Source organism: Aspergillus melleus (assembly GCF_016097325.1).
Source record: "Aspergillus melleus strain CBS 546.65 chromosome Unknown contig1, whole genome shotgun sequence".
NCBI classification, from domain to species: Eukaryota; Fungi; Ascomycota; class Eurotiomycetes; order Eurotiales; family Aspergillaceae; genus Aspergillus; species Aspergillus melleus.
Genome location: NW_025763370.1, coordinates 7,606,248 through 7,628,323, shown reverse-complemented (window position 1 = coordinate 7,628,323; position 22,076 = coordinate 7,606,248). Strand labels below are relative to the sequence as shown.

Here is a 22,076-nt window from a genome sequence, read left to right as displayed (position 1 = left end):
ATCTGGTAGGAACTCAGTCTGAGCACTATGAGTAGATCATAGTTGCATTTGAGGAAATAGCGGCGTCCCTTACGGAATTATCCCTATTTTCCAATCAAACTGAGCATCAGAGAAGCCTCGCATTCTTACAGCCGTGGATAGTTCCCTGCAGTGGGGGTTAATACACGGTAAAAGAAGTCTTGCATTAAGGTTATCAGTGGCGTTTCCCGGCAAGATAACGAGACTGGCGATAGCCCTAACCGTCAAAATCTTCGATAGTCGCGATATCATTATCAGACTATCGGGACAATCGTCAATCTCGATAGACTTCCCCGATCGAGAGTAGTGTTGACTGTTGGGTGGCATGCGGATTGCGGAGTCGACCCTTTTTTTTCCCTTTTTTTTTTTTTTTTTTCTTCTTCTTCCGTCCCCACACTTGTCGATACCCAATTCTTTCTCCCCATCCGGCCTACGGAGCCTATATAATAAACCATGGCGGATCTCGAGCTCAATGTCTCGCAGCCACCAGAGGCACGACAGGAAATGCAAAGCGAAGTCATCGCCGAGAAGACCCCGTCGACCGAGCAGCGCCCAGTCTCGGAAGCAACCGAGTTGGCCGATCCCCACGGAAAGTTCCCCGAGGGAGGCACGAGGGCGTGGCTCGTCGTGCTGGGCTCGTTCTGCGCCATGATGCCCGCGATGGGCCTGTTGAACACTATCGGCGCATTGCACGCTTGGACATCGACCCATCAGTTGGCCGGCTACTCGGATTCCAGCATCGGTTGGATCTTTGGCGCTTTCAGTTTCTTTCTCAACTTCGGGAGTGCGCAGATAGGCCCCATCTTTGACAGTCGAGGATTGCTTCCGGTGATAGCTCCAGGGTCTGTTGGCTTGGTCCTGGCAATCTTCTTCTTCAGCGCTAGCACAGGTAAGTCCATGTCCGTCTAGAAGAAAACGTTTCAACTCGCTAAATCCTGGTAGAATACTATCAAATTTTCCTCTCGTTCAGCGTCCTGGGCGGTCTTTCTTCTTGTTGTCTCTTCACTCCCGCCATCGCCGTCGTAGGGCACTGGTTTAACGTGCGCCGTGCCTATGCAACAGGCATCGCCTGCACGGCCGGCGGTCTCGGTGGCGTTATTTTCCCTATCATTATCCTCTACGTCGCCCCGACGCTAGGATTCCCTTGGGCGATGCGCATCGTGGCCATCATCAGCTTCTTTCTGTGCGCCCTAGCCTGTCTGCTCATGCGCACCCGCCTCCCGCCCAACCATGCCGCCGGCATGGCCATCGACGTCAAGGCGCTCCGGGAGCCAAACTACGCCCTCACCACCCTGGCCGTCTGGCTCGTGGAATTCGCCGTCTTCATTCCATACACCTATATCGCATCCTACGGTCTCTACGCCGGACTCGGAGAGTCCCTAGCCTACAAGCTCTCAATCTTCCTCAACGTCGGAGCGATTCCCGGCCGTGCGTTCCCTGGCCTTCTGGCCGACCGATTGGGTCGTTTCAACGTCATGGCCATGACGACCGTCATCTGCGGCGTGTTGACCCTGGCGCTGTGGTATAAAGCCGGCCAAAACCAAGCCGCTATCATCGCCTACTCCGTCTTGTTCGGCTTCTGGAGTGGCGCGGCGATCAGTCTGACGCCCGTGTGCATCTCCCAGGTCTGTCGCACGGAGGATTACGGCAAGAGAAATGGGACGACCTTCACGTTGGTGAGCTTCGCGACGCTGACTGGCATTCCGATTGCCGGTGCTATCCAGGAACGAAACGGAGGCGATTACTGGGGGTTGATTATCTTTGCGGGTGCATTGTACATGGCGTCGTTTATTGCCTTTGTGGTGGCGAGAGGTGTTGCGGGTGGGTGGGGTCTGAAAACGAAATTCTAGTTCTAGACTTAATGACCTAAAGGGGTGTGGTGAAGTTGATGTTGGTGACTTATGAGATATGAAGTATATATAAGCTTAATTAGGTGTCATAATAGAGACCATGGTGCTAATAGATCGATCTACTTGGCGGCAAATCAGTCGTAGTTGGTACCGAAGACGGAGATCACAAAAGAGGTAATTCGAGAAGATAGTAAATAGATGATCAAGAAATCGCTACATTGCAGAAGTCTGAACTATACTCTAACCTTGAGCCCTCGTTAGAATTCATTGTGCAATCACGGACTACACTCTTCCACACATATGTGAGCTGGCATGTAAGCTTCAAAGCTTGATCTACGTTCAAGTGAGTTCGAGGACAACGTGCGTCCAAGGCATCCAGGCTCCCAGCAACACCCACTAGTGCCAGTCATTAAGTCCTCCCACCCTTCTTTCGCTTCTCCCATTTCTCTTCTCACTCCTCACCTCTCATTGATTGATCAATCTATCATCTGCCTTGCATCATCTACTGAGTTCACACCATCCACTATTGCACAAGCTTCTCAATGCTCAAACTTAATTCCAGCACATTTCTTGCATCTGAAAAATACCTGAGTCGTTTGTTTTCAAAACACTTACCAAGACTCAAAGTCCTCTCATAATTTTCTTTAGCCCTTTGTCCCCTTCCATTTAATATCTCCCTCACGGCTCCATGACCGATTTCATGCTTGTAAGTCAAGCGGCTCGACAGGCCAGCGGTTCGACATGGAGAACTCGATTTACAAAAGACCTTCCGTGGCACCAAGGCGCTTCTCTGATGCAGAGACTTGGGGAGCGAAGAGAGTTCATGCGATACGGGGCTCTTTTAGGGCCAAAAAAATGGATTGGATTGACTGGGAATCTTACCCCTCAATCGTCATCATTTTTCGATGGCAAACACTGCAGGTTTTGGCTGCTCAGCACTACTGTTGAGGCCAAGATGCGAACAACTCCGAATGTGATCATTACAGGCATCTTTGGCGTAGGGAAAACAGTACATTGTCAGAACTTGGCACAGAATACAGGCCTGCAGCACCTATCGATAAACCAGATTGCCAAAGAACGGGGCTGCTTCGATACCTACGATTCGGAATTAGAAACATGGGTCGTGAATGAGGATAACGTATGTTTAATGCACATTATGTCGTGTTACTGTCATTTGACTCCGGCTCTTATCATTAATTGTCATTGTCACGGTTATTTTCTGTTACTTACTCCTTGGGACACAGCTTGACAGTACCCGATGGTCGGTCCTTCATTTAGTCTAATCATCTGTACAGGCAGAGGCTAAACTGGTAGGAGCCGCAGGTGGGAGCTCACTGCCTATTGCTTCGCTTTTTTACATCTTTAGCCTCGGCCAGAAAGGGCCAGATGCATCATTATATTCGCAGATCCTTCGCTTTGAATACATGTTCCGGCCACGATTTCCATCTAAAGTGAGATTATATCAACACAACCGATCCTACAACTCAAACCTCCTAAACGAAAGCCCCCCCCAAGCAACTAGTGCATTACGAAGAGGGACATTCAATACCCGTCACATAGTAAGCATGGATATCCACACTACCCAGACCGACACTCCAGACATCTCTATACTCCTGTCCATCGGGGTGGATGTTGCGTTTTGTTCCACCACCATTGTTGGTCCGTCGGACCGTCGCGGGTCCGTGAAGGTCGTGATTCGCGGCTCTCTCGAAGCAGAATTCATATGTCTGTCCCTTGTACCCAACGTTGTTGCAGCCTCCCTGGAACCCAATGTCCACGGACGCGTCGGCTGTGCCCTTAAAGTCGGGGTCGTCGCTCTCCCAGATCCGGGCTAGATGGCTAACGCCGTTGGTGCCACCCCAAGATGCTTCTTGCGTCAACCAGAATACGAAGGTACAGCCCATAGCGGATTGGGCGGTGGCAGCCACGGTGAAGACGGTAGAGAGGCGCATTTTGCTAGAAAGACAGACGATCTGTTTGAGAAGGTTAGTCCTGTCTTTTGTGTCTTCGGTGGAGATTGTACTTGCCTAGGGGAGGGGAAGTTGGTAAAGTGAAGATGGTGTTTGGGATGCTGAAAATGTGCGTCCCTTCGTGGGCTTTTATAACTCTTTGACCTCTAGCTTCTGCTAATACTTCAATCCATGGCCGAGTCTTTAACTCGGCATACTTGCAACATGAGGTGGTAGAAGCCTAACTTTCACATTCCTACCGTGTAGTAACACTCAGTCTATGGGTAAATATCTCACTCTCTTCCTCGTTTGACCTTCCTCCCTGTATGTGCCAAGAAGTGTATTCGCATGATCTGGTTAGTAGATCGAGCAAGGACCTTCAAATCGCCCTTCTCCACAGATATCTCAGACCGAAACTCAATGTTTATTGTAGCCTAGGCCAAGATATTGTACAAAAGACCAAAGTGGCAGTTGTAAATAACATAGTGTATGTAGTGGACCTCGCCAAGTTGTCCTTCCCGCGCCATCCAACCAGACTAGCTCGTTAAACCAAAATGATATCATTTCGTATTGGCATATCCATCAGATATACTCTCGGCGTTGTTTTTAATTTGATAGCTCCCATCGTTGACCTGGGGGCCGTACGGAGTACGGAGTACCTAGCCTATAGACCCCACCGTGGCTTTCGGTTCTACGGAGGACGAACCTACTCGTCTAGCCCTAACTATGCCAGGCTAATTCTTACGAACCGCGAACAGCCAAGGATGAGAGCGATAGCAAGGGAAATCGTTGGTTCCCAGTTGACTAGGCGTTGGCCAGGCACGTTATGCGATCGACAGATCCCACGAGGTGAGTTATCAGCCAAGGTGCGATCTATCCTAATCGGGAAAAAGATATATAAAGTCGCCAAACGTTAGGCTGATAGATGTATGTGGGAACATCACGATGGACCCAGCAGAGCCAAGCTCCACTAGCTATGAAACACATCCTATGAAAGCTTTATGCAACCATGCCATAGTTGTTGTGGAGGGTTGAACTATCTCACAACAGGAGGACCAATACTCGGAATTGTCTTCTAGGGAGTTACTCAGAAACGTCTTCCACCATCTCTACCTCACGACCAATCTGCCTAAATGGCGCATGACCTTCGTCTAAGGGAGGTTGAGCGAATTTCCCATCTTGGCTTATGGAGGAATCCGCACATACTATGTACGCAGTCGCTCGCACAGCCAACCCTTCAGAGCGAGTCCCTGCTGGGTCTCGTGGTTGTCGTGAAAAAGGGGCCAAATGAGAGGCGCGATATGACACTCTTTTTGACCAATCATCAGGGTGGTATCAGGATTCGATTTCTGCATATAATCAGTCAGCGCGGATTATCATGCAGCTATTCGGGAAACATGGCATACGGAGAACTTTTGAGCCCAAGCCGTGATCGAATCCAGTAACACTTCATCGGCCCCAGCCAGGACAAGAGTCTGCTTTACCAGAGCATCTTCCCACCACGCTTCAGGCGCTTCAAGTGCTTCGGCGTAGTAGTTCGTGGATACCCCGTTCAAGTAGTCTCTTGACCACCTCTCCGTGACTTCCCTTGCGTCGATGTCTTTGTGTCCGTTGGTCTTCATACTCGGCCAATCATGGCGAAAAGAGATCCAAGGTGACATGAGTACGATAGCTTTGAGTGGCTCGGTGTTTGTCAGTTCTGGTGCGTCTTGAGATGGGTGTGACAAGTGGGATAAAATAGCCAGGCATAAATTGGCACCAGCGGAATCGCCAACAAGGATAACCTCTGAGGGTGAGCGTCCGAGGTCCTCGAGAACGTATCGCAGAGCTTCCACTGCCTCGCGAAACTGCGTGGGATATGTTGCGTGCGGCGTCAGCGTATAGGCAACATTGAACCAGCCGGTAGTGATATCGTTGTCGGATAGTTCTTTTGCTACATTCGGCCAAAAGTCGAGGTAAGGACCTGTGGCATCCATAGCAAACCCTCCGCCTTGAGTAGGTCTTTTAGCCCGGTGTGTCGGGATCTTGGTGGGTGGAATAACTTACCATGGAAGTTGATCACCACGTATTTGGCCGTCGGAGAACCGATCCAGAATCCCTTCAAGCCACGGTCGTTCGATACAAAGTTTGGCTCAACCCCAGCGCTCTTGCAATAATCCAAGTATAGCTGGTCATACGACGGGAAAAGATACCTATCCAGCACGGTCAGGAATCACAGGCTTCTGTAAACAAGAAGCGGCATTACTTACTGGATTTGAAGCGGGGTGAACCGTCTGGTGATCTAGTGGATCCTGTAAGCACATCTACTTTTGATCACAATCGAACCTTTTAGTCCCAGGTACCTTTTTCGTTGCCGCCTGTACAATATGGTGGTGGTAGCTGTCAGCCCCAGATGGACCTCTAAACCACCCGAATATCGCAGCATAGACGACTCCCGCTCCTGCGGAACTGTGTTTAGTAACATAATATTTAGAAGACCAGAGCATAGTCTACTTACCAACTGAGAACCAGCCTAGAAAGGCATCTATCTTTCCCCAAACGCTCAGGGTGTGATTCATTGTGCCGATGTTTCATTTCCCGGAGAAGGGGCTGTTTGGCCATATTTCGATGGACATAAGTAGTTTCCGCAATCAAAGCTTTACCGCGGATCGGTTTACATTATGATTAGTATCTATGCTTTTTGCCGAGGCACAATTCCTTACACACAAGCGTGTCCTTTGGTAAAACCATCTGTCCTTCCTTTGAGCTTCTAAACCTGTCGCATATGACATGCCAGATCCCCTCAAATCTTCAATCATCGGACTAAACCTTGACCCCATCATGAATTCATCCGTGCTTCTTATCCTCTTCAGTAAACTCCAAGAATAGATAGATCTACAACCCCACCCTCGCAAGTCTCTCCTGCCCCTGGTCCGTAAACATAAGCATTCCATTTACATACCCAACCCCCCAAATCATCGGATACCGCCAATGAAACCACATCGGATGGTCATTAGCCCCAAACCACCCAAAATGCCTATCCAGGTTGTAGCAAAGATAGTTGCAAGCGCTGAGGATCAGCAATGACAAGATCCCGGTAAAGTGGGCTGCCTTCCTGCCGTAGTAGTGGTCCACGATGAAGGTGTTGATCAGGCCGCCCATTGCGCCGCCCATGCCCAGCGGACAGAAAACGAGCGTCCACATGACTTTGTAGAAGAGATCGCGCGTTCCGGTCATAATGAAGACGCCGACGGCAAGGAAGACGATTTCGACGAAGAGGGAGTTTAGCCAGAAGAGGAGGAAGGGACGCAGGTAGATGGTGCGTCGTTTGCGGGCGGTTGGGAGGTCGTCGCTCGAGACTATGATGGGCTGGTAGGCGTGGTTGGGGGCCATTGTTGGTGATGTTGATTGCTGTTTTATTTGGATTGGAGTAGTGGTTGAATAGTATGTTTGGCCTTGGTTTATATATTCGTCAATGGCGCTCGTTGCTCATACTTCACGCATCCATTCTAGGAAGTACAGCCGAGGCTTTCTTCTAATCAATATTCACCTCCCGCATTAACATAGATGATTACTGATCAGTCCAGCAACCAACACAGCATCCAGTACACTCCCTTTAAAAATAGTCTATTCTATAAAGCAATGGTCACTGTCATCGGAGTATAGAGACCTACAGAAGAAAGACATCTGAAATCTAGAAACCGTACAGGGTAGTAAATGATGATATTTTCGGTTCGACAACCACATAGCGGGGGAAACAGAAGTCTTGTATCAGTAAAATCTTGAACCTCAGGCTTTTCTCTATGATACGTCGAGAATATCGATATATTTGCTTAAAAAATGTAGGTTTAAGTACGTGGTGGTAAACATCAACCAAGCAGGTTGGTCGAGTGGATAAGGTGCACGCCTGGCAATCGTGTTCTTCTGTGATTGCAGCAAACCCTGCAGCGATAGATATATCTCTTTTTATGCTATCCCATCTTATTTATGAATCCCCCTGTCTCAGTCGATTCATTCACCTTAACAACTACAGAGAGAGTCAGAGCCTTCCGGCCGGGAAATGGAGGTGACGGTCGAGATAGTGTCCGATGCTAAACTGTCGCATCGGACAGTAATAACCTTGATTCATTCAGTATCAAAAATTATCTCATCGCATCCTGACACCGGGAAAGGGCCATAAACCAATCAAGTCTGACACCGCCGCACTAAATCCTACCACCGCGCGAGCTAGATGGCTCGGAGAATGCAGCCACCGCTCCCCTGAGAATTGCATGCGGGTTAATGCGTCGAGGATAGCGTCTCTGCATGTCCTCTGCCAATTCCTTCCAATTCGACGCCAAGATAACAGCGTCCTCAAAATCCAATATATACTGACGAGTCTTCTGCACGTTGAACAGTCCGTCCACCGTTCCGGCTCGCTTGTGCCCTGCAACCACGGTGTGTGGGTTTAGTGCTTCGATCGCATCCAGCGCTCGGAGCCATTCCTGTCGTTTCTCGGGAGTATTGGCTTCTCCGAAGTACTGGTGTACATCGCCGTATACTGCATCCCCGGCGACTACCAGGTGGATACTAGGCACGTGGAGCACGGTCGTGTTGTATGTGTCTGTATGGCCGACCTCGACGGCGCGGAATTCATGGCCTTCGATCTCGAACACCGGAGACTTCATGGCCTCCGCGAGCTCGGGGGACTGGGGAATTTGGCCCCCGGGAAAGAGACTCAGCCATGTTCCCTCGAAGATGGCGGGCTTGATTTGCTCCTTCATATGCTCGACTGTGCCTGGGGTAGCGAGGGCGCGGAGGTTGGGCCAGTGCTTTCGAAGCACGGTTATGCCGAACCAGTGGTCGCCGTGGCCGTGGGTGATGTAGACATAGCGAAGGTCTTTGCCTGGGGCGGTGGACTTGATCCAGAATGCGAGGTCTTCGGTCTGGGAGATTGAAATAGGTGTGTCAACGAGAACGGCTTCGGATTCCCCGTGGATTAGGGTGCAGGAGATTGGTGAGAAGGTGCTTGTTTCGCCGAGCCGCTTGATTGCGAGTGGGAGGCGCGAAGAGACGTAGACATCGGCTTGAAGGATGGATGGCATGTTGATTGCAGATTTAGTAGAATAGGAGACAGGATTTTGGTGGGAATCTAGCATGAATAACCATTGTATGGAAAGACGGGTTAACTTAACAGATGAGCGGTGCGATGATAATTTAGATTAGTGAACATGGGGTAATATCACTAATCAACGGGGGTGATTGAACAACACCAATTATCATTTGAGATCAACCAATATCTGGAGGTATCAGTGTTTACATGGTGGAAGCCCTCGGTTCCTCGTAAACAAGTCATATCCGTCACCCGCTTTTGCGAGAAATTATATACGCACATATTTACAAATGAAGGTGGTCTACCCCCCAACTGCTGAGCACTAGCTTTCATACCATTCTCTCTCCCAAGAACATCATCTAATCACTCAAAATGCCTCGCTGGACCTTTGAACTCACGCCCGATACCCTATCCAAGACTGAAAAAGACACCCTAGCGCAAGCCATCACCGAGAACTACGTCAAACATGGCATCCCCGCATTCCTCGTGAACGTCTTCTTTCACGAAAACCGCATTGGCACTTTCTACAGCGGCGGTAAAACACCCCCCAATACGGTTTTCTTCGTCCTTGATCACGCTGCTCGCTCGTTTCCCAACGAGACAGTCCGTCTGGCCTTCATCGATAGTGTCAATGCTATTGTGGAGCCGATTCTGGGTCCGAAGGGCGTCAAGTGGGAGTATAATATTTACGAACATCCCCCGGACAATTGGCGCGTGAATGGTATGATTCCGCCAGTTCAGAACAAGGAGATCTGGCAGCAGTGGATGGATCGAAACGAGGCGGTTAAATATGGAGAGTACCTGGCTGCGGGGCCGGGCAGACACGGCCTCAAGCTGTGAATCGGGGTATTTTCTAGTGTCTCTTAGGGTTACAATAGTTCAGGTAATCTAAGGCTGCTCTCGGGTTGCTTTGACTCCGAAGAATTGGCGGGCAGGGCTTCAAGGGAGTAACCGCTCTTCTTTGAGATATCTTTCTTGTTCTTTTCTAATAGGCGAAGTCCGAGGATTCTGTAGCACTGCTGTGGGCTGAGTGACTGGCGTATTCGAGAAAGGAATGAAGAAGAAGAGGAAATAAGAAGCCGTATGATATTGAATTACACGCAACTATAATATTTAATTGCTATATTCATAACTGTAGACAGTGCTTGGAGAGTGACACTACCCAATCGTATACATAAACGTACATACTCTTGTCATCGGAAGATAACAATAGTGAACAGAGAAAGGGACAGCGGTAAGTATACAATGCACTCCAGCTTGATATATCGATATCCTCTCACCTATGACACTATCACTTTGTTGTCCTTTTATTCACGACAGAAGACGATCTATTAGCTGTCCACACTCTGCATACCTGATATCGGCTCCCTTATCTTTGTTACTTTGCCGATTGCGGAGACAAGAAGCTGGCTATGAACGAGGCTCCCTATTGACAACTGCCGTTCGATCTATCCGGGCCAGGAGGACATAGTCGGCCGAGAAGAGAGGTCATTCCAAGTATCTACCTTCTTTTACATTTTCATGGCCACACTGCACTCCGATTATGTAGATTTCAGTATATTTATCTGATAGAAGGCATATTCAGTAGATGTGAGCATAAAAAAAAAAAGAAAGAAAGTGAGCACCAGATAGGGTGCACAATAATAAGCTTAAATAGTCAGCGCACAGGGATGTGGCCTCTGGTGAGACACTCATGGTGATATTGAAGAGTGTCTCACGAAGGATAACTATTGTTAGACAGCGGATGCCAAGATCTCCACGTGCCCAACCTCAACCTTCGTGGAAATCATCGCCAACGCGAGTCATCGCCCGCCTCTTCTTTGCAGTCGGCAGTGTCGTGCGCTGCGCTCCACTCCTCCTTCTGATGCCGGTCAGGTCGATCGCTCCGTCAATCATTCGCCCTCCCTCGAATCCCTCCACCCATTAATCAATCACAGTCCATCAATCCATCACATCGGACCAACTCCACTCGGAATGGCTTGCGGTTCGAGCCGCCTGAATCCTTGGCCTGTTACTTCGTCTGCATCTGCTGCCTCATTCTTGGGTGCCCACCATGACTAACAGGGACCCCGAATTTCGCCATCAGCTGGGCAAGTTCCGTCTCGACTCCTCCCTTGCGCCGCATACCTCCGCCCAATCGCCCCTGCTCAACAACTCCCTACCCCCGCCAACGCACCTCCCTTCCCACGTCTCCTCCCCGTCGCATCGCAGCAAACGCGTCTCCACCGCATGTGATTTCTGTCGCAAGCGCAAGAAGAAATGTGACTTCCGCTACCCCAATTGCTCCGCCTGCACGCGTGCCGGCGTGCGTTGTACCATCCCGCCGCCCGGGCCCCAGGTCGCCAGCGCTTCTGTCCCGCGAGATCAGCTCGAAAACCTACAAAACCGTGTGCGATGGCTGGAGGAGGTCGTGCGGAAGAAGACGGGCATTCCCGTGGCCGACCGGCCCACGGGGAGTCCTCTTGATGGCGAGGGAGATCCGGACTGGTGGTATCAGATGCCGAGCATGCTGATGAGCCGGAGTAACTCGATGCGCCCGTTGGGCGGAACGCCGGCGTCAAATAGTCCGGCCAGCGCGTCTGGGGTCGGCACCGACCTGCCCAACGTGGGTGAGATCTTTCGCGACCATCTCGAACATCGCCGGCCCTCGGTGGCCCGGCCCACGATCACCTCGACCAAGACCGCCCCCCGCGTCCTCCGACTCGCCTCGCTGGAAGAAGCCGAGCAGGTGGCCTCGCGGTACTTTGACAGTATGGGGTACCAGTATCCGTTCCTGCACCGCTCCGACTTCTTTCCACCGCTGCGTCGCATCTACGCGGGCGAGACTCCGACGACGGAGTTTCACTATACCTACCACATTACCATCGCGATCGCTCTGTTGATCGGGTCGTCCGATGGCACGCAAGCGATGGAGTTCTACCGTGTGAGCCAGGAGACGCTACCGCTGGCTCTGCAGAATGAGGACCTGGCGGCGGTGAAAGCGCTGCTCAGCATGGCGCTGTACACCCTTTTCGCGACCACTGGCCCCAGCGTGTGGCATGTGCTGGGCACTGCTTTGCGGCTGGCAACCAGTCTAGGTCTACACAAGGCTCGGCCTGCAGCGAGCGTGATCGAAGAGGAGATGACCAAACGGGCGTTCTGGAGCCTGTACAACCTGGATCGGCTGATTGCCAGCACGCTGTGTCGGCCGCTGGGCATCGTGGACGAGGACATCAGCGTCAGCCTCCCGCGGGAGTTCAACGACGATTGGACAGAGGCGCCGGGAACCAGCGTGATGACCATCCCGGTGCAGGTCGTTCGCCTGCGTCGGATCTTTTCACGCATTTACCGTTACCGTAAGCATTAATTTACCTTCCATTGCAGATGCACGACTAACGCTCGCAGTATATAACAATCAACCCCCTCCCCCGACGAACGAAGTGGTTGTGACGCTCAGCCATTTCCGCCAAGAGCTGGATGACTGGCGTCGGAATGCGCCGGTCTATCCGCCAGCTCTTCTGTATTCTACGAGCTACTATGACTACCTCTATGCCACAACCCTCCTGCTCATGTACCGACCCAGTCCACGGAATCCGACTCCTGATGCAACGAGCATCGTTAGTTGCGGCGACGCCAGTATCCAGGTCATTCGATCATACTGGGACAGCTACTCGGTGGGCAAGTTGAAATGGATCTGGTTGACGCTGAGCCAGACGTACTTCGCGGGAATCACTATCCTCTGGTGTCTAAACCACGATTTTCTCGCGGTACGCGACGGTCTCCCGCCCGCGTGGCAGCCAGACGACCAGACCATGCGCCGCGCCATCCAGGCGGTGGTGGTGCTGTTGGAAGAGTTTGGCAAGCGACGACCGGGTGTCGAACGACTGGCGGAGACGTTCCGACAGCAGAGCACAATGATCTTCAGCCACCTAGCATACCAACAGGAGCAATTGGGTCAGCAGAACCCTCCGCAACCGCCGCCACCGCCGCCGGTGTCGCAGCAGCCGCATGTCCTGGTGGCGCCGCCCGTGCCTCTGGCGCCGGTGCTGGACGACGTGTTGCTGGTCAATGACTCGGGCAATATTCCTGTGATGGACCCTCACCTGGCGCAACAATTGCTGTATTCCTATGATTGGTTCCAAGAGGAGATGGCGACCTTCTATACCCTATGATTGAATTATGTATATAAAGATGATGATATAGTATAGCGAACTTGTAAGTAGCGCATAGATAAGCATGTCGGTCTTATCGGAGAGCTTCCCCACATAAACACTTCTCTCTCTTCCCCGCTTTATTTTATTCTTCCTTTTCTTCTTCTTCTTCCTAATTTCCCTCATCTTCTCATATCTTCTCTTGTCTACCACCTCTAATAAAATGGCCCACTCCATCCACGGCACCCTCATCCACTCCCTCACCCCAACGACCCTTCAAATCCTCCCCTCCACCCTCCTCATCATCTCCCCCACGGGCCTGATCCTCTCAATTCACCCCTCGACACCCCCATCATCCATCCCCTCCCTGCTCACCCCCCACAACCTAACGCCCTCAACCTGTCCCACCCTCACCCTCTCGCCAACCCAATTCCTCCTCCCAGGATTCATCGACACCCACACCCACGCCCCTCAACACTCCCAACGCGGTCTCGGCCGCGGCCTCCCCCTACTCACATGGCTCGAGACACTCACGTTCCCGAACGAGGCGAAATGCGCGGACCCCGTCTACGCTTCTTCCCTATACACCTCATGTGTCCGAGCGGGTCTGAAGCAGGGTATCACGACGGCTTGTTATTACGCGTCATTGCATCAAGACGCGTCGGTGGTTCTTGCGAGAACGTGTATTCGGGAGGGACAGCGCGCGTTGATCGGGAGGTGTAATATGGATCGGAATGCGCCGGATTGGTATGTTGAGTCTAATGGGGTGGAGGGGAGTTTGAGGGCTACGGAGGAGTTTTTGGAGGAGGTTCTTGCTCTGGAGCAGGATCCTGATCATGGTGTGAGTGATGGGGATGCGAATAAGGATGGGATTAGGAAGGGGCTTGTTACGCCGGTTATTACCCCTCGGTTTGCCATCTCCTGCACGGATGAATTGCTCCGGGGACTTGGGGAGCTGGTAAAGCGGTATCCGAACCTGCCAGTACAGACGCATTTCAACGAGAGTCCCGAGGAAGTGGAGTTCACAGCCCAGTTATTCCCCCGCTTCAACTCAGAAACGGAACTATACGAATCGTTCAACCTGCTCAACGAACGAAGTATCCTGGCTCATGCGATCTACCTGAAGGACGGGGAGATGGAACGACTGAAAGAGCTGGACTGTGGAATCGCGCATTGTCCCGTGTCGAATACTTGTATGGATCGGTTTATGGTGGCTCCTGTGCGGGAGTATTTGGAGAGGGGGGTCAAGGTGGGATTAGGGACGGATTGTGGCGGTGGGTTTACGAATAGCATGTTGGAGGTTATGAGGCAGGCTTATCTGGTTAGTGTTGCTGGGAAGACGTTCCTGGGTCAGGGGGGTGATGGAGGGAGGACGGCGTTGAGTACCGAGGAGGGTTTCTATATGGCGACGTTGGGAGGGGCCAGGGTTGCTGGGTTGGATGGGAAGGTTGGGAACTTTCAGCCAGGGAAGGAGTTGGATGCTTGTTTGGTGGATGTGAGCGTTGATGGGGTCATGGCAGATGTTGACGAGGATGAGGATATCAGGAGTGTGTTCGAGAAGTTCATTATGACTGGGGATGATCGCAATATTACGGGTGTTTGGGTCAAGGGAAGGAGAGTCAAAGGATAGAGCATGATAAAGTATGTTGCCATATATTAGTTGTTGTATTATCGCGTTGAAGTATCAGTGAAATATCCCGAAATCGACATGTGTAGACCCTCGTCGAGGTTTTATGTCATCGCCACGTCCCTATGGCCGGTCCGAAGTATCCCGCCTCTGGCAGTTTCTTCCACGGCGTTCCCATGTCATCCGCTGTCCGACGTTGCACGTCGTTTCCCCACCAGTGCAGCAGGCCGGCCGGCAGGATGATGCAGAAGAAGATGATCACCGTGGAGACGGCGACGCCCGAGTCTAGTGCGGCGGACAGCACGTAGTCTGTCATGTTAGTCGAGCCGGCAAACAGAAGATAGATGAACTTACTGTATTTCGCCCACCACGCCGGCTTGCGCCGCTTGATCAGCCCGTTGAAAATGATGTTTACAATCCACCAGGACGAAAAGCTGATCCCCGTCGCCGGTGGGACCTGGCTCATGGCGCCAAACGCGACCGGCCAGGAAATGTAGTTGAATTGCTTCCATCGGCGGCCTAGAAGATACGTGATGATCACAACAACCGGGCCTACCAGGAAGAACCAAAGGAGATTGCCATAGATTTGGCCCGAGGAGAAGTTCCGACCGGGGCCGAGAGCGCCTACAGAGTCAGTCCGAACTATTGCCGAGAGGAAAGAAAGACCCACCCCAGATCAAGGAAGAAGAATATGTCACATGTCCGTGTGGACAGCTAAATCCGCCCGGGGAATCCGGTTTACAGATCCCCTCGAATCGCGTTATCATGAACACCGTCACGCCGCATTGCACGATGGCTCCGATCAGGGTGGCAAGTCCCTGGGCCATGAAGAGCGTTCGGGGAGCAATGTGCAGATAATGTGCTAGTTTCATATCGGCCACGAACCTAACCGGTCAGTATCGTGTTGCCTGAGACCCACAGCTACAGCGACTTACTCGAGACCCTGTGACACTGCCACATATCCGTAGAACTTGAACGCCATGTTGGCAACCGGTCGCCCGAGAAAGGCATATCCCCCGATGAACTCAGTGATCAAGTTGAGCTGATTGCTGGAGATGTTGGTCACTGCTTTGATGATCCCGATCGGGATAAAGTACACGGCCGGCAACAGATAGGCAAGGAGAACGGCCCACGCCGGAAGATCCGTGTGCCACACCTCGTTGGTCACGATACTCAGCACGAACATCACGATGGTCACCGCACCGAACCACCACCACGGCACGTCGGCGTAGGCCTCCATCACACGGGAATGTACATCTTTCTGGTTGCGCCCCTTCCACTGCTCCCACAGGTCCTTTCCGTGGTACAGCGCCACATGCACGAAAATGCCGGTCAAGTTGGCGAACGCCACGCCGTATGTGACCGCATAGCCCGCCGGCAGGAACATCGGCGAGTAATTCTTATATGCCTCCGGATTCACCGAGCCATCCGGGTTCAAAACGCGCCCGACCATGTAGGGCCGACCCTGATTATCGAAGGTGTTCGGATTCAGCAAGGGCAGATAGGCTGAGTACCATGTGTTGGTGTAGTACAAGAGGGGACAGATGAGCCAGAAAAACAAGGCAAACGATCCCATCACATTACATCCGGCCCAGAAGGGAACGAGCAGCGGACTTCCGTTGGCAAAGACGACCTGCGCCCAGTCAAAGGTCAAAACCGACATTCCCAGTCCCGTCCGCTGGCCAAAGAGCTGATTCAGGACTACATTGTGCGGTGCTATCCAGCAGATGAAGCTGAAGGTGCTGAGTGCGGTGAACAAATACCCCGGAAGGAAGTACCAGACCGCTCCGCCAATAAAAACCAGCAGGAAAAAGCGCAGGCGCGTGATGATCCAGCCATCGGCCAAGCTATTGCTGCGGGAATGCAACGTCGACAGTAGCGCAGCATTAGACAACACCTGGGGCCAGATCATCGTCGCCGGCCCCACGAGCCAGCGCGACGCCATTCCAGCCAGACCGAACCCGAACATCTGCGTAGTGATGGTAAAGAGGATCTCGAAACCGCCTTTCGAGGGCATGCCGTAGAATTTGACCATCGCTTCGATGACCTGCGTGGCCGCCGCCGATCCAAACGAGACATTGGCCATGATTGTGATGAGCGCATGCTCCTTGATGTTGAAATGGCGATCCGGATTGAACCGACCCAATGGGATCCATCGTGCCCAAGCACATCCGATGGGATAGGCTGCCAGCTGTGCCACCAGCGCACTGATCGTGACACTGGGCTGTCGCAAGCTGAAAAATTGGTTCAGGCCACTTCCCACCTACAACGGCGTCAGCCTTATCCATTCATGTCGTCTTACGTCGGCGCCTCCCGTGCCACCGGTAAAACCTACAATTGTGAACAAAATTCCGATCACCCACATGCGAACGGTATTGATTGGCAAGTGTACATCATCCTTGGGCCGCACGGCCGCCCGCACTTCTGGGAAGGGAGAATCATCGGCTTCGTAGGGGAGGATCTTGGCTGCATCACGGTCACTCAGGACGGTGAAGTCATGCTCATTTTGGGTGTCTAGCGGCGGAACCTAATGAGAGGCCATCGGACGTTAGACGATCTTCGCATTCTGACATTGACAGTTGGGTCCAATTCCACGAGAACACAAATCAAAAATTGGCCAGATCGGTGGAAGGGAACCACCAACCACGTGGAAGGGGAGTAGATCTGGAGCTTCCAAAGGGGGGCCTTGGGGGGGCCTGGAGGTCAAGGCGATAGGCCAAGGGGACCACGCCAGAGGATGATCAAATGAAAACCTGAGGCAAGGATGGGGATGGGGTAAGGTTGCAGTTGCAAGGACGAAAAAAAAAAACTGGGTCACACCCACCTGAATCGAGTCGTCCCGCAGGGATTTCTCATCCTCGGGGGGTTTGAGCTTCCCAGACATGGTGCATTGCATGCAGCGTTAGAGGATCGGGATTAGCATGACTCTCCAGACTTCCAGAGTGGGAGAAATCGGCACCTCGCGGGATTCCCAGGAGTCCCGCTTCGGGTTTAGTGCGCTGGCCTCGTGACGCCAAGTCACGCGATCTGTCGGCTTCATCCGCTGCCACTTGCTGCTTTCTGGAATTCCCAGTCGGAACTCATTTCCCCCCCACTTTGTCCACGCTGCGGACTGAAACCCTTTTCTCCCTCGTGTTGGCAACTTGGCGGTCAGCGTGGATCCTATCATTTTTCATCCATTTGGCATTTGTCCTATGATTGCTTGAGGCTGGCGACTGCCATGCGGTGTATTATCGGGAGGGCGTGGTCTGGTACCGACATCTGCCAAGACGACGAATTCACGCTCAACAGTCGATCGCGGGTGGAAACCGCCGTGGTGAGGTCCGAATCTGGCCATGAATTGCAAGCGAGAGGAGAGAAAGGTCGGCGCTCCATGTCAGCGACTTGCATTTGCGGCCGCACTAAACGTTCAGTCTTAGTGATATTTTAGTACGGAGTAGCGACTATGGAATATGGATTTTTTAGCGACCCAAGGTTATATTGGGCTCTAGACCCACTCGGATACTTGTGAATATTTGCGACGACATGAACAAGATGGTTTTGAGCACACAATCCAATAGGCGTCACTGATAGGTAGCGTGGTCCAGCTCTGCTTCTCCTGGATGTTGGTCGGACTCGAAAATATATACACAGTGTCCCTGCCATTGGGACTTGGTTCATTCTTGATACCAACTCTCCAATTGGTCATCCATATGGCCTTGGAATTATCAACAAGGCTGGAGAAAAGAAGAGTGGCTTCGTACAAACATGTCGCAACTGTTACATTGGCGGCTACCTCTGACGTCGCCAGGAAGACTGAGTCTGCATAGGAGTCGTGCAACGAGCACCGACATCCGAAGGTTTATCCCTTGCACTACATCTGCTCCGTACATTCCAATGAAACCAGGGGCACGCATTCGGTCTCACTTTGATCGAAATAGAGTTACGTGCGTGGAGTTCGAAATTTCAGGGACGCCTCGAAGAATTTCCATATCTTTTTGCCCTGCTCCGACCATCGGCGTGCGCTCCGACATTTTTCTCTTCAGATTGTCTAGTGGACAAACTAAATAGCTAGCATGAGGATCAAGGGTCGATAGATAACAGTAGGGCAGGAAACTATCCACACCACTAAGGGACTGCTAGTCTGCTACCACGTTGGGATTATGGAGCTGGAATCATGGAATTCCACTCCTTCCCCACCACTGATCCTTTTATCTTCCTACTGTCTCGGAAACCCTTCCTTGGATACGAATTTACGAAGAGGACAAAGGTGGGAAGAATGATCTCATGGTTTTATGAACTAAGCAGGGTCAGAGACTCAAAGCATCATCCACAGCCATCGTCTCCGATAATTGTCGGCTACTGAAAACCCCGCCTTGCAGAGATAGCTGGTCCAGAACTATCCCAGCGAGGCAGAGAATCGTTTGCTTCGACCATGTCTGCGGTCGGAGTCTGCCGCCAATTCTGTCACGCCATCACATCTCCTTCCCAATCCTGTGGAATGATTCGAGAGGCAGATCGTGGCGGTCTGTCCAACAACTGGATGCACCTTCCTCGCCTCATCATAGGAGTATCCTTTCTTCTTTTCGCGTTGGCGAGTTGTGTGGGAGTTGCACCAGAGCGGGTCGAGCCGACCGTCGGATCTGGGCGCTTCGACCCGACTCCCAATACTGACTGATTGGCACCCACAAACCATCCGTAGCAAAGGCGAGGGTCGATCTCCATTCTTGGTTGGGCAATTGGGACGAATGATCGGTCGCATGGGCTTGTCGAACGACGCTGTTTGGCATGCATAAGTGCCGATTAGGTAGGTAGTTTCTTACTCGCCCGAAAGCGAAGCAATGGGTGGTCTTTGCTTATATACTTGAAATTTAATCCTCAGAATTGCCTTCGGAATTCCCCCTCTTGTATCCCCCCCTCGATTTCCCGAATATTCTTCTGTGCCTCTTTCTTAGTTTATATAAAACTTGATACCCACCCTGTCTTCTGTCAGAGTGAGGATCATCCCCTTCGAACCGGAATTCGCGGATACTGCAAAGTGGACACCTGAGGCCACAATGGGAGGCGACTTGCCATTCTCACAACGTCCCATCATCATCTTGGGTGCCGGCATCATCGGTTGTGCCACGGCTCGACAGTTACTTCTCAATGGATTCCGTGTGATCTTAGTGGCCGAGTATCTGCCCGGCGATCAGAACATCTTCTATGCTTCCGCTTGGGCCGGTGCAGCATGGCATGCCGCTGGCGGCATCAGCCCCGAAAATCAATACTTCCAGGCTGTCACCCATCGCCACTTACTCATGATGGCTCAGGAAGAGCCGGAATCAGGCATCTGCATTGTCGACTCCCGCGAGTACCTCGAACAGCCGCCTACTCCGAACTCATCTCTGTGGGGAAAGACCGTGGTGTCCAAGGTAGGGTGGCAAATAGCATCCGACAAGCAAATGTGGAGTAGAGGACTGATCTTAATGCCAGTTCCGCGACTTGAGTCCCGACGAATACCCTGCAAACTTCAGCTGCGGATGGGCCTATGACTCTCTCGTTACCGATCCAACGCGGCACATGCCCTATCTCGGCAAGAAGATTACCTCGCTGGGTGGCCACTTTATCCGGAAACGAGTCGAATCGCTGCAGGAGCTATACAACATGTTCCCCGAGTCGAGCGTTTTTATCAATGCCAGCGGACTTGGGAGTAAGACTCTTGTTGACGTTCAAGATGACAAATGCTTCCCCGAGCGTGGCCAGAACGTGTTCTATCGGACGACAAACTGCCAACGAATGTACTTCCGGAACGGCAAAGAGTATACCTATGTTATCCCCCGGCCTTTGTCCAAGGGTGTTGTCCTTGGAGGCAGCAAACAGAGAGACACTGTGTGAGTATTGGTGGCCAGTCTCGATCTTCCTATGACTAATTGAGCATAGTTCTCCAGAAGTAGACATGGACATCGCCCGAGACGAGATCGCACGCGCCCATCGCCTTGCTCCTGATATCGTCCCTGAGAACCCCGACGATGAAGACGTCAGCCATATTATTGGTATTCGGCCGTCCCGGGAGGGAGGGTTCCGACTGGACTCGGAACAGATTGGTGATCGACTTATCTTGTCGGCTTATGGCTTTGGAGGAGGCGGATATGCATTTTCTTACGGCGTTGCGGACGCTCTGGCGAAGATCGTGGAAAAGGCAGAACGGGATAATGTGATTGCTCAGGCTGGGCCTTGAGATGATTGATGGTGGTTGATCATCGGCTGGAATGAGATCAACTTGATAGATTAGAATGAATGAGTAAAAGCAAGGTATCGGTACCCCCGTCTTCCCTTTCGTGCATCGTTCATATAGACAATACAGAGGAGTGTTCATCCTACTCAAGAATACATCTGCATTTTATCGGCTCCTTGACATATTCGCTAGAATGTTGTGAAATGGTAGCGCACTTCCATCGAGCCCTTTCAGGAGGGTGCTAGATTCTGGAGCTTCGTCCTCGTCATCGCGCTCGCTAAGGCTAGCCAATCTGTGCTGTTGGAGGAGGTCTGTTTGACGCATTAGATTAGACGATGTAGCGGATAGTCTGCGCGCGTGTAATGACTATGTCTTAGTCCTGTGTCCTCAAATGCGTCGAGTCGTTCCATCAATCTGCCGCAATAGGTGGTGTGCAGCGAGCACTCTAGTAAAATGTGCATAGGGTTTTGCGACCCTAGTTGACACTCGTACTTATCCGAATCGACCTGCTTTACTTTGTAGACGAGGTGCCCCAGTGCATTATGATAAGCGAGGTGTGCGGTTTGCTAAGATCCTCGTAGAGTTTGAGTCATAATCTTGTCATGTCATGTTGACATCGTCACTTCCTCCCGAACCCCATCCAACCTCTCTCGTTTTCCACAGGAATGATACCACCCGCTCTATATAACTCCCAACTAAGCACTCAAAGGCAGGATGGTGATCATACATGATATAAGCATAAATAATATGGACAAAGTCGGTAGAAGCTTTTTAGACCTCGTGGAGCCCGCCAGAGCACCTGCAACGGACAACGAGGACATTGCTGGCTATATGCATCGCGGACAGGACCTTCGCATACCAAGCTACCTCGGTAAGATTAGAAGACATGCCCGTTCGCCTATATTCCCTAACTCTTGTTTCCTAGACGGCCAACTAGACGACTATATGCTTGTCCTTGACGCAGCACCCATGGACCCCGTCCTGATCACCTCACGAGTCAAGGCTATTCTTTTGACGATTATCGCCGTCGGGAAAAGCACTACCATAACTTAAAATCCCTATCATCAGAAGACCTCCGGCGGCTGGTAAAAGACTTATGTGTGTCGTTCAACCAGGCCGTGACTATTCCGACACCCGTCAGTGGCGACATCCATTATCTCAGGGGTATTGCAGACGGTATTCTATGGTGTGGCAGTGAACGGGAGCTAGAGGCGAATCTTGTCATTCAGAAAACA

The 22,076-nt window shown here is 51.8% G+C and overlaps 10 protein-coding genes across 10 annotated transcripts; 5 read left to right on the top strand and 5 right to left on the bottom strand.

Moving 5' to 3' along the window:
- Positions 1-471: 471 nt before the first annotated feature.
- Positions 472-1,868, top strand: LDX57_002738 (putative oxalate/formate antiporter; the record flags this gene model as incomplete). The annotated part of the gene is made up of 2 exons (XM_046084387.1): positions 472-907; positions 961-1,868. The coding sequence occupies 2 exons, from the start codon at positions 472-474 to the stop codon at positions 1,866-1,868; spliced, it is 1,344 nt and encodes a 447-aa protein (XP_045940350.1).
- Positions 1,869-3,336: 1,468 nt separating this feature from the next.
- Positions 3,337-3,820, bottom strand: LDX57_002737 (uncharacterized protein; the record flags this gene model as incomplete). The annotated part of the gene is made up of 1 exon (XM_046084386.1): positions 3,337-3,820. The coding sequence occupies one exon, from the start codon at positions 3,818-3,820 to the stop codon at positions 3,395-3,397; it is 426 nt and encodes a 141-aa protein (XP_045940349.1). The 3' UTR covers positions 3,337-3,394.
- Positions 3,821-5,022: 1,202 nt separating this feature from the next.
- Positions 5,023-6,375, bottom strand: LDX57_002736 (putative epsilon-lactone hydrolase; the record flags this gene model as incomplete). The annotated part of the gene is made up of 6 exons (XM_046084385.1): positions 5,023-5,166; positions 5,224-5,807; positions 5,864-6,009; positions 6,067-6,098; positions 6,160-6,257; positions 6,315-6,375. The coding sequence occupies 6 exons, from the start codon at positions 6,373-6,375 to the stop codon at positions 5,023-5,025; spliced, it is 1,065 nt and encodes a 354-aa protein (XP_045940348.1).
- A 316-nt stretch (positions 6,376-6,691) lies between these two features.
- LDX57_002735 (uncharacterized protein) lies at positions 6,692-7,471 on the bottom strand (the record flags this gene model as incomplete). The annotated part of the gene is made up of 1 exon (XM_046084384.1): positions 6,692-7,471. The coding sequence occupies exon 1, from the start codon at positions 7,187-7,189 to the stop codon at positions 6,692-6,694; it is 498 nt and encodes a 165-aa protein (XP_045940347.1). The 5' UTR covers positions 7,190-7,471.
- Positions 7,472-8,001: 530 nt separating this feature from the next.
- LDX57_002734 (MBL fold metallo-hydrolase) lies at positions 8,002-8,880 on the bottom strand (the record flags this gene model as incomplete). The annotated part of the gene is made up of 1 exon (XM_046084383.1): positions 8,002-8,880. The coding sequence occupies one exon, from the start codon at positions 8,878-8,880 to the stop codon at positions 8,002-8,004; it is 879 nt and encodes a 292-aa protein (XP_045940346.1).
- Positions 8,881-9,188: 308 nt separating this feature from the next.
- LDX57_002733 (uncharacterized protein) lies at positions 9,189-9,728 on the top strand (the record flags this gene model as incomplete). Its single annotated transcript, XM_046084382.1, has 1 exon — positions 9,189-9,728. Exon 1 carries the CDS (start codon positions 9,261-9,263, stop codon positions 9,726-9,728), a length of 468 nt encoding a protein of 155 aa, XP_045940345.1. The 5' UTR covers positions 9,189-9,260.
- A 1,213-nt stretch (positions 9,729-10,941) lies between these two features.
- Positions 10,942-13,039, top strand: LDX57_002732 (putative C6 transcription factor; the record flags this gene model as incomplete). Its single annotated transcript, XM_046084381.1, has 2 exons — positions 10,942-12,223; positions 12,273-13,039. The coding sequence occupies 2 exons, from the start codon at positions 10,942-10,944 to the stop codon at positions 13,037-13,039; spliced, it is 2,049 nt and encodes a 682-aa protein (XP_045940344.1).
- A 202-nt stretch (positions 13,040-13,241) lies between these two features.
- On the top strand, positions 13,242-14,648 carry LDX57_002731 (putative guanine deaminase; the record flags this gene model as incomplete). The annotated part of the gene is made up of 1 exon (XM_046084380.1): positions 13,242-14,648. One exon carries the CDS (start codon positions 13,242-13,244, stop codon positions 14,646-14,648), a length of 1,407 nt encoding a protein of 468 aa, XP_045940343.1.
- A 106-nt stretch (positions 14,649-14,754) lies between these two features.
- optF (small oligopeptide transporter, OPT family) lies at positions 14,755-17,529 on the bottom strand (the record flags this gene model as incomplete). Its single annotated transcript, XM_046084379.1, has 6 exons — positions 14,755-14,954; positions 15,000-15,269; positions 15,316-15,530; positions 15,581-16,908; positions 16,981-17,172; positions 17,470-17,529. The coding sequence occupies 6 exons, from the start codon at positions 17,527-17,529 to the stop codon at positions 14,755-14,757; spliced, it is 2,265 nt and encodes a 754-aa protein (XP_045940342.1).
- A 2,152-nt stretch (positions 17,530-19,681) lies between these two features.
- Positions 19,682-20,844, top strand: LDX57_002729 (FAD-dependent oxidoreductase; the record flags this gene model as incomplete). The annotated part of the gene is made up of 3 exons (XM_046084378.1): positions 19,682-20,038; positions 20,100-20,497; positions 20,547-20,844. The coding sequence occupies 3 exons, from the start codon at positions 19,682-19,684 to the stop codon at positions 20,842-20,844; spliced, it is 1,053 nt and encodes a 350-aa protein (XP_045940341.1).
- Between the last annotated feature and the right edge of the window lie 1,232 nt (positions 20,845-22,076).